An 8,796-nucleotide genomic window follows, 5' to 3' on the forward strand; every position below is an offset into this window, starting at 1 on the left:
GTGTACTGGGATGCAGGTACTGGGATGCAGGTACCAGTAGTGGGATGCAGGGATCAAACTGGGCACCAGGATGTGGGAACTAGTACTGGGATGCACGTGCCAGACTGGGATGCAGATACTGTGCTGGGATGAAGGTACCAGACTGGGATATAGGAAATGTACTGGGACGTGGGTACCAGTACTGGGAAGTGGGTACCACTACTGGGATGCAGATGCCCATACTAGGATGCAGGTGCCATACTGGGATGTGGGTACTGGTACTGGGATGCAGATACTTGACTGAGCTGCAGGTACTGTACCAGGATGTGGGTACCAGTACCGGGATACACATACCAGTACTGGGATGCAGGTACTGTACCAGGATGTGGGTACCTGTACTGGGATGTAGGTACCAGTACTGGGATGTGGGTACTGTAAATGGAGTGCAGGTTCCTGTACTGGAATGCAGATACCCATTCTGGGATGCAGGTACTGTACTGGGATGTGGGTACCAGTACCAGTACCGGAATGCAGGTACTGTACTGGGATGCAGGTACCATACCAGCATATAAATACCAGTACTGGGATGCAGGTACCCGTACCGGGGTTGCACGTAGTTGTACTGGGATGCAGGTACTGTACTGGGATGTGGGTACCAGTACTGGGATGCAGGTACCCATACAGGGGTGCACGTAGCTGTACCAGGGTGCAGGTGCCGTACCAGGTTGTGGATACCCATATGGGGATGCAAGTAACCATACTGGAATACACATACCCATACTGGTAGCTGTACTGGGGATGTAGGTAGCTGTACAGGGATGCAGGTACCCATACTGGGATGCACATAGCAGGATGCAGGTACCGTACTGGGATGTGGGTACCCGCACTGGGATGCAGGTACCATACCAGGATATGAATACCAGTACCGGGATGCAGGTACCCATACAGGGGATGGAGGGAGCTGTACCGGGATGCAGGTACCCATACTGGGACGCAGGTACCCATACCGGGGATGGAGGGAGCTGTACCGGGATGCGGGTACCCATACTGGGACGCAGGTACCCATACCGGGGATGGAGGGAGCTGTACCGGGATGCAGGTACCCATACTGGGATGCAGGTACCCATACCGGGGATGCACGGAGCTGTACCGGGATGCAGGTACCGTACTGGGATGCGGGTACCCGCACAGGGATGCAGGTACCATCCCGGGCTGCCGATGCCCGGTTCTCCTTCCCGGTGCCGTGTCTCCGGGCGGAGCGGGGCGGGTCCCGGTTGCCCGCTCGGCGGCGGGCGAGGCGGGGGGGGGGATGCGCTGCGCCGTGCGCTGCGGCGGGGGCGGCTCCGCTCGGCTCCGCTCCCGCCCCCGCCGCCGCCGCCGCCGCCGCCGCCCCGCTGCCATCGGCGGCTCCCGGCGCCGCCGCCGCCGCTCGCAGCTCGCTCCCGGGCCCGCCGCAACGCGGGGCTGGCGGGAAGAGCCGCCCCCCCCGCCCCCCCCCGCCGCCCGCGCCGCTCCCCTGCCCGGTTCGCCGGCCCCGGGCGCGGGGGAGCGGCAGAGCCCGCCGCCCGCCGGGTGCATGGACAGGAGCTCCCTGCTCCAGCTCATCCAGGAGCAGGTGAGAGCCGGGAAGCGGGAGGGGGGGGCGGCACCGGGCAGCGTTGCCGGGGAGGGGCGGGCGGGCACCGGGCTCCGGGGGCGGGGGGGGGAAGCACCGGGCATCGCTACCAGGGAGGACGCCGGCATGCACCGGGCACGGCTGCCGCGCAGCGGGCAGCGCTACCCGCGGGTCTGGCAGACACCGGGAAGCGCTGTCGTTCCCCCCCACCCCCGCCACGCTGAGCAGCCCCCGGTGCCCCCCGCCCCCCACCGCCTCCCCACCAGGGACCCGTTTTGCCGCTGAGACCGCGCAACTCAGCTCACTTGTGGCCTTCTCCTCGCCCCAGCACTCCCCGGGCCGGATCCTGCCCCTCAAGGACGAGGGGTGCTGGGCAGCTGAACCCCAACCCCCGCGGCGGTGCCGAGCCCCAGCACCAGCTGCAGGATGGGGCCAGGGGTTGCCGTGGGGCTCAGGACCCCCCCTAGTGAGGTCTCGCCTTCGCAGGGGGCTGCTTCCAGCCCCGTGACCTGATTGCAGGATCAGGCCGTGGAGCGTCGACGCTGCGTAGTGGTGGGCTCTGCTCCGCTGCCAGGATCGGGCCCCCGGTGCGTTAGCCCCCCGCTGCACCCCGGCCCCGTCCCTGCCCGCTGCTCGGCCACCTCGTCCCTCCGTCCCCACCCAGCCCAGGCCGAGCTGGCTGCTCTTCCCTGGGGATGGAGAGGGAAATTATTGGGGGTCAGGAATACTAACGATCCCCCCCCCGCCCCAGCTGGCTCCGTGACCTTGGCCGAGTCCCCTGCCCTCCCCAGCCCCAGAGCTGTGCTGCTGTCCCTCTCTGTCACCCCGCCATCGGGTGCTGGGGCTCCGCGTGCCTCCGAGCCCTTCGGGGATGAGCAGCATCGTCCCCAGGGCGAGAGCAGGAGCTGGGAGAGGCCGAGGGGCTGGGGGGGCTGGGGATCGGGACCTTCCCAGGGTTGGGGTGGGGGAACATGCACCCCCAAAGTGGACAGGGGTCACTGCCAGGGCTCTCCAGGGGCCGGTGAGCTCGGCGTGCGCCGGCGCATGGGGACAGCGTGTGCCGGGTCCCGGTGTGGCACAGGCACGTGGCACCTGTGGGGCAGCCTGTGCGGCTCGTGGGGCGCAGGGGAGGGGTGGCACTGGGGTGTTCCCGCACCCCGATGGCTGGGGCTGCCCCCATGGACTGGCGGCTGCTGCGAGGCTGCAAATGCTGCCTGCACCCCGCATCCTGCACCCTACTGCTCATCCTATACCCCGCATCCTGCACCCTACTGCCCACCCCACATCCTGCTCCCACACCCTACTGCTCATCCTGTACCCCACATCCCACATCCCGCACCCTACTGCCCACCCTGCACTCCGCATCCCGCACCCTACTACTCGTCCTGCACCCCGCATCCGGCACCCTACTGCCCACCCCGCACCCTGCATCCCACACCCTACTGCCCATCCCGCACCCTACTGCCGACCTCGCATCCCTCACCCTACTGCTCATCCCATACCCTGCATCCCACATCCCGCACCCTACTGCCCACCCCACACCCCACATCCCGCACCCGTGCCCACCTCAGTCAGGGATTCCAGGCAGCTGGATTCCCCTTGGGAAAAGCAGCTTTTGGCTGTTCCCTGCCGGTTCCAGAGGGACGGGGTGCACGCCGGGGTGGGGAGTACGATCCCATGCCCCCAGCACTCCCTCTCCTGCCCATCCCATGAGGATGAGTTTCCTCTCCTGCTTTTCATCCCCTGGCGAAGGAAAGGAGCAAACCCAACACTATTTGCAGGGTGATGCTGTGGGGTGCGGGGTCCCGGCTACCCTCGGCAGGGCTGGAGCTCTGCTCCGGCCATCGGGGCCCCCCTTGCCATCTCCATCATCCTTGTGTGACCCCGGGCTCCTTGTCTCCATGAGCGGGACCACGTCGGGTACCCCATGGTGCGGGGAACACCCATGGTCTGGGTTGCCTGGAGGGCTCAGGGTGCCCGGTCAGTGCCGGGATCCTCTGGGGATGGTGCAGGGTGCCCCGGCACAGGGCACCCGTTGCTGCGGAGCCCAGCGGTGAGGGTGTGCGGGAGGAAGAGGAGGAGGAGGAGGAGGATGGTGCCAGGGCTGCGCGTGTGTTTAGCTTCGTGGCTTCCTGGCTGGCAGGCTGCTGGCGGCGAGAAATAACTGAGTGGGAGAGTGTTGGCTGCGCTGCGGGGGGGACGGAGACGCCGGCACGGCATGGGGCACCTGCATGGCATGGGGCACCCACACGGCACAGGGCACCCACATGGCACGGGGCACCCACACGGCACGGGGCACCCACACAGTGCGGGGTACAGGGTGGGTGCGGGTTGTAGCCTCCCCTGCAGAGGCAGGGGCTGGTGTCGTGGAGCAGCACATGGTGCCACCAGGCTTGAGGCCAGGGTGAGGGGCACCAGGCGGTCCCCCCAGGCCCATCAGGAAGCCGCAGCCCTGGCACCCCCGGTGATGCCCCATGCCGTGCCCCACAGCTCGACCCCGAAAACACCGGCTTCATCGGGGTGGAGACGTTCGCCAGCCTCGTGCACAGCCATGAGCTGCCCCTGGACCCCGCCAAGCTGGACATGCTGGTGGCCCTGGCGCAGGGCAACGACGAGGGGCAGGTCTGCTATCAGGAGCTGGTAGATCTGGTCAGTGCTGGGGGGCCGCGGGGATGGGGGCGAGCGGCCGGGTGCCAGCCCAAGGTGGGCACTGCGCACCTCCTGGGGGAGGGGGGCAGACACCGGTGGTCCCCAGGGGCTCACCTGGCATGGGATGATGGCACAGCCTTGGGGTGGCTTGTCCGGCCGGTCCCACCGGGCTGTGGCATGGGGTGGTGGCGATGGGTAGGGGGTGGGCCCGAACTGCCCCTGCGGTCCCCGCGGGCACGGCCTCTCTCCGCAGATCAGCAGCAAGCGCTCGAGCAGCTTCAAGCGCGCCATCGCCAACGGGCAGCGCGCCCTGCCCCGCGACGTGCTGCTGGACGAGACCGGCCTGGGTTTCTACAAGCGCTTCGTCCGCTACGTGGCCTACGAGATCCTGCCCTGCGAGATGGACCGGCGCTGGTACTTCTACCAGCACCGCACATGTCCGCCCCCCGTCTTCATGGCGGCCGTCACCCTCACTCAGGTACGGGTCACGGGCACGTGGCCGGTCGGTGCCCAGGCTGATCCTGGTTGAAGCATCCCAGTGCCCTTGGGGAGCTCAGCCCCAGGGTGGGCAGGATGCGTGACCCTGTTTGTGACGTGCCAGTGGCCATGGAGGGCTCAGATCTGGGGCAGAAAGGATGGGGGACACCTGTTGTGATGTTCCGGCGACCGTGGAGGAGCTCAGACTCAAGGCAAAAGGGACGGGAGACCCCGGTTGTGATGTACTGGTGGCCATGGGGGGCTCAGACCCAGGGTGGAGGCAACAGGTCACCCTGGTTGTGACGTCCCAGTGGCCACCGGGGACTTGGACCTGGGGTGGAGAGGATGGTTGAGCCCCGCTGTGATGTCCCAGTGCCAATACGGGGTGTCTCAGACCCAGGGCAGAGGGGACGGGTGAGCCCAGGTGTGATGCGCTGGTGGCCATATGGGGTCTCAGACCTCAGGTGGAGGGTAGGGGTGACCCAAGTTGCGATGTCCTGGTGGCCATGGGGGACTCAGACCCAGGGCAGAGGGGATGGATGACCCCAGCCATGATGTCTCAAGTGCCTATAACGGGACTTTTTGACCCAGGGTGGAGGGGATGGGTGACACCAGTTGGGCACCAGTGCTCAGATTTGGGGCAGAGGGGACGAGTGACCCCCTGTTGCGATGTGCTGGTGGCCATGGGGGACTCAGACCCAGGGCGGAGGGGCTGGATGACCCCAGTTGCAATGTTCTGGTGGCCATGGGGGACTCAGACCCAGGGCGGAGGGGCTGGATGACCCCAGTTGTGATGTCCTGATGGCCATGGGGTGGGTTCAGACCTGCGGCGGAGAGGCTGGGTGACCCTGCCCCTAGACGGGGGGTGGCGTCTCGGTGGTGGTGGGGCTGATGGCTGTGGGGTTCGGCGCAGATCATCGTGTTCCTCTGCTACGGGGCCCGGCTGAACAAGTGGGTGCTGCAGACCTACCACCCTGAGTACATGAAGAGCCCTCTGGTCTACCACCCCGGGCACCGGGCGCGCGCCTGGCGCTTCCTCACCTACATGTTCATGCACGTGGGGTAAGTCCCTGCCGGGGAGGGGACAACCATGAAGGGACACACACCGACGGCTGTGTGGCCTGAGCCACCGTGTGTCCCCTCCTGTGCCCGGGCAGGCTGGAGCAGCTGGGGTTCAATGCCCTCCTGCAGCTGATGATTGGGGTGCCCCTGGAGATGGTGCACGGCATCCTGCGCATCAGCTTCCTCTACCTGGCCGGCGTCCTGGCAGGTGGGTGCGTGGCCAGGGGCGGGGGGGGGGGGTTGGGAGGGAAACGAGACACACATTGTCCCCATTGGTCCCCGTCACCAGCCCTGGGGAGGGCACGGGGAGATGCACCCCGAGTTTGATGGGGATGCTGGGCTTCACTTGCTGCCAGCTGGGTACCACCCTACACTGCCGGCATCACTTGCCCAGGGAGGGCTGGGGGGGGGGAGGGCAATGCAGCCCGTAATTAATTAATGTGGACTGTAATTAATTAATGCTACGGGGGGCCAGGCCCCACGCTGAGCTCTGCCCGTGCCCGCAGGCTCCCTCACCGTCTCCATCACGGACATGCGGGCCCCCCTGGTTGGGGGCTCGGGGGGCGTCTATGCGCTCTGCTCGGCACACCTCGCCAACGTCGTCATGGTCAGTGACGGCGGGGGACACGGGGGGGGCCAGGGAGGGTGGGCAGCATGGTGTTACATTGGAGGGGACACCGTGGGGTGGCATCATGGGGTTGGGAACCATTGCAGGGGGGATGCCATGGGGTGGGTGGTGTCGAAGGGTGGGGAGCATGGTGTGACGTTGCGGGGGGGATGCCATGGGGTGGGTGCCACTGGGTGGCATTGCAAGGGGGGCAACATGGCGTGACACTGGGGGGGGGAGATGCCGTGGTACGGCCTTGGAGGTGGGTGTCGTTGTAGGGTGGGCAGCATGGTGTGACATTGAGGGGGGGATGCCATGGCGTGGGTGTCATTGGGTGGTGTTGAAGGTTGGGGAGCGTGGTGTGACACTGGAGGGGACACCAGGGGATGGCTTCGGGGGTGGGTGTCATTGGGTGTCATTGTAGGGGGGGCAGCATGGTGTGACATTGAGGGGGACGGGTGCTGTGGGGTGGGTGCCATTAGGTGGCATTGTAGGGGGGGGGAAGCACGGTGTGACACTGGAGGAGACACCAGGGAACGGCAATGGGGGGTGGGTGCCATTGCAAGGGGTGGCAGCATGGTGTGACATTGCGGGGGAAGTGCCACGGGGTGGCACTGTATGTGGGTGCCATTGGGGGGGTGGGCAGCATGGTGTGACATTGCAGGGGGATGCCATGGGGTGGGTGTCATTGGGTGGTGTTGAAGGTTGGGGAGCGTGGTGTGACATTGTGTGGGGGGGTGCCATGGCGTGGGTGTCATTGGGTGGCTTTGTAGGGTGGGCAGCATGATGTGACATTGTTGGGGGGAGTTGCTGTGGGGTGGCATTGGATGTGGGTGCCACTGTAGGGTGAGGAACGTGGTGTGACTTTGGGGGGGGGGGATGCCATGAGGTGGGTGTCATTGAGTGGTGTTGAAGGGGGGGAGAGCATGGTGTGACATTGGCGGGGACACCAGGGGATGGCATCGGGGGTGCATGCCATTGGGTGGCATTGCGGGGGGGGACAGTGGGGTGTGACATTGTGGGGGGGATGTGCCATGGGCGGGGTGTCATTGGGTGGCATCGTAGGGGGGGGGCAGCGTGATGTGACGTTGTGGGGTGGCATTGGAGCTGGGTGCCACTGTAGGGTCAGCACCATGGTGTGACGTTGGGGGGGGGGGGGAACGACACTGTGGGGTGGCATCACGGGCTGGGCACCATCGCCGGGGGGGGAGCACCTTGGGTGGCATCATGGGGTGGGGAGCTTGGGTCAGGGGAGGCGGGGGGGAGCTCCATGGGGCCAGAGCACATCTGGTGGCCCCGGTGCCGGAGCATGGCCAGCGGTGGCCCGTGGTCCATCCGTCCGTCCGTCCATCCGTCCATGGCAGAACTGGGCCGGGATGCGCTGCCCCTACAAGCTGCTGCGGATGGTGCTGGCGCTGGTGTGCAGTGAGTACCCATCCCGGGGGGGGGGGTCCCATTGTTGGGGTGGGGTGGGGGGGGGGGGGGCCGGTGGCGCTGAGCACCTCCCGGCTTTACCTTACAGTGAGCTCGGAGGTGGGTCGGGCCGTCTGGTTGCGTTTTTCCCCGCCGCTGCCGGCTTCGGGCCCCCAGCCCAGTTTCATGGCCCACTTGGCGGGGGCCATCGTGGGCATCAGCATGGGGCTGACCATCCTGCGCAGCTACGAGGAGAGCCTGCAGGACCAGTGCGGCTGGTGGGTGCTGCTCCTCTCCTACGGCACCTTCCTCCTCTTCGCCGTCTTCTGGAACATCTTCGCCTACGACCTGCTGGGGGCACAAATCCCCCCCCCTCCATAAATCTTCCCCAACCCTTTTGATTTTTTTTTTTTTTGATTTTTTTTTTTTCCCCCCCTCTCTCTGAGCCACAGCAGAGGGAAGGGGGTCCCCGCGCGTGACATGGGGACAGGCCACCCCCCACCCCTAACACCACCCCCACACACCCCCCCCCCCGCCGCCTGCTCCCTCGGTGCTAGCGAGCGCGCTGGCCCCCCCCCCCTTCATGGGCTGCATCCCCCCTCCCTAAATTATACCCCGGCAACCCCCCCCTTGCTGTGCCCCCCCACCCCAAAGGATGCTTCACACCCCACCCCCGGGGTGCCCCCAGGAAGGAGCTGAATGGAGGCAGGGGGGGACTGCCCCCCCCCCCCCGTCTTGCTCCCATACCCCCTTTTCCGGGGTGGGGGGGCTGACTGGTGGCCCCCCCCCCCCCCCCCCAAGACCTGCACTTTCACGCGAAGGACTGGTGCCAAAAATAGGAGCGCTTTATTTTTCTACGCCAAAATAAATATAAATAAAGGAAAGAGAGAATTAAAAAAAAAAAAAAATAAAGGAGCAGGATGGGGAGAGCCCAGCAGGACGGCCAAGCACCTGAGACCGGCACAACTCGTTTCAGCAGTGCAGCGCCCCCCCC

At 66.0% G+C, this 8,796-nt stretch overlaps 1 protein-coding gene across 2 annotated transcripts; it reads left to right on the forward strand.

The window, feature by feature from the left end:
- The first annotated feature begins 1,555 nt into the window (after positions 1–1,555).
- Positions 1,556–8,183, forward strand: RHBDL1 (rhomboid like 1). 2 transcript variants are annotated; one of them, XM_054211095.1, is made up of 8 exons: positions 1,556–1,594; positions 4,085–4,243; positions 4,497–4,721; positions 5,634–5,782; positions 5,878–5,990; positions 6,289–6,389; positions 7,754–7,814; positions 7,912–8,183. In XM_054211095.1, exons 1-8 carry the CDS (start codon positions 1,556–1,558, stop codon positions 8,181–8,183), a joined length of 1,119 nt encoding a protein of 372 aa, XP_054067070.1. The 2 variants fall into 2 exon arrangements, with proteins under 2 accessions (XP_054067070.1, XP_054067071.1); XM_054211096.1 differs by lacking the exon at positions 4,497–4,721.
- Positions 8,184–8,796: the final 613 nt, after the last annotated feature.

The sequence above is a fragment of the Rissa tridactyla genome, chromosome 8 (assembly GCF_028500815.1).
Source record: "Rissa tridactyla isolate bRisTri1 chromosome 8, bRisTri1.patW.cur.20221130, whole genome shotgun sequence".
NCBI classification, from domain to species: Eukaryota; Metazoa; Chordata; class Aves; order Charadriiformes; family Laridae; genus Rissa; species Rissa tridactyla.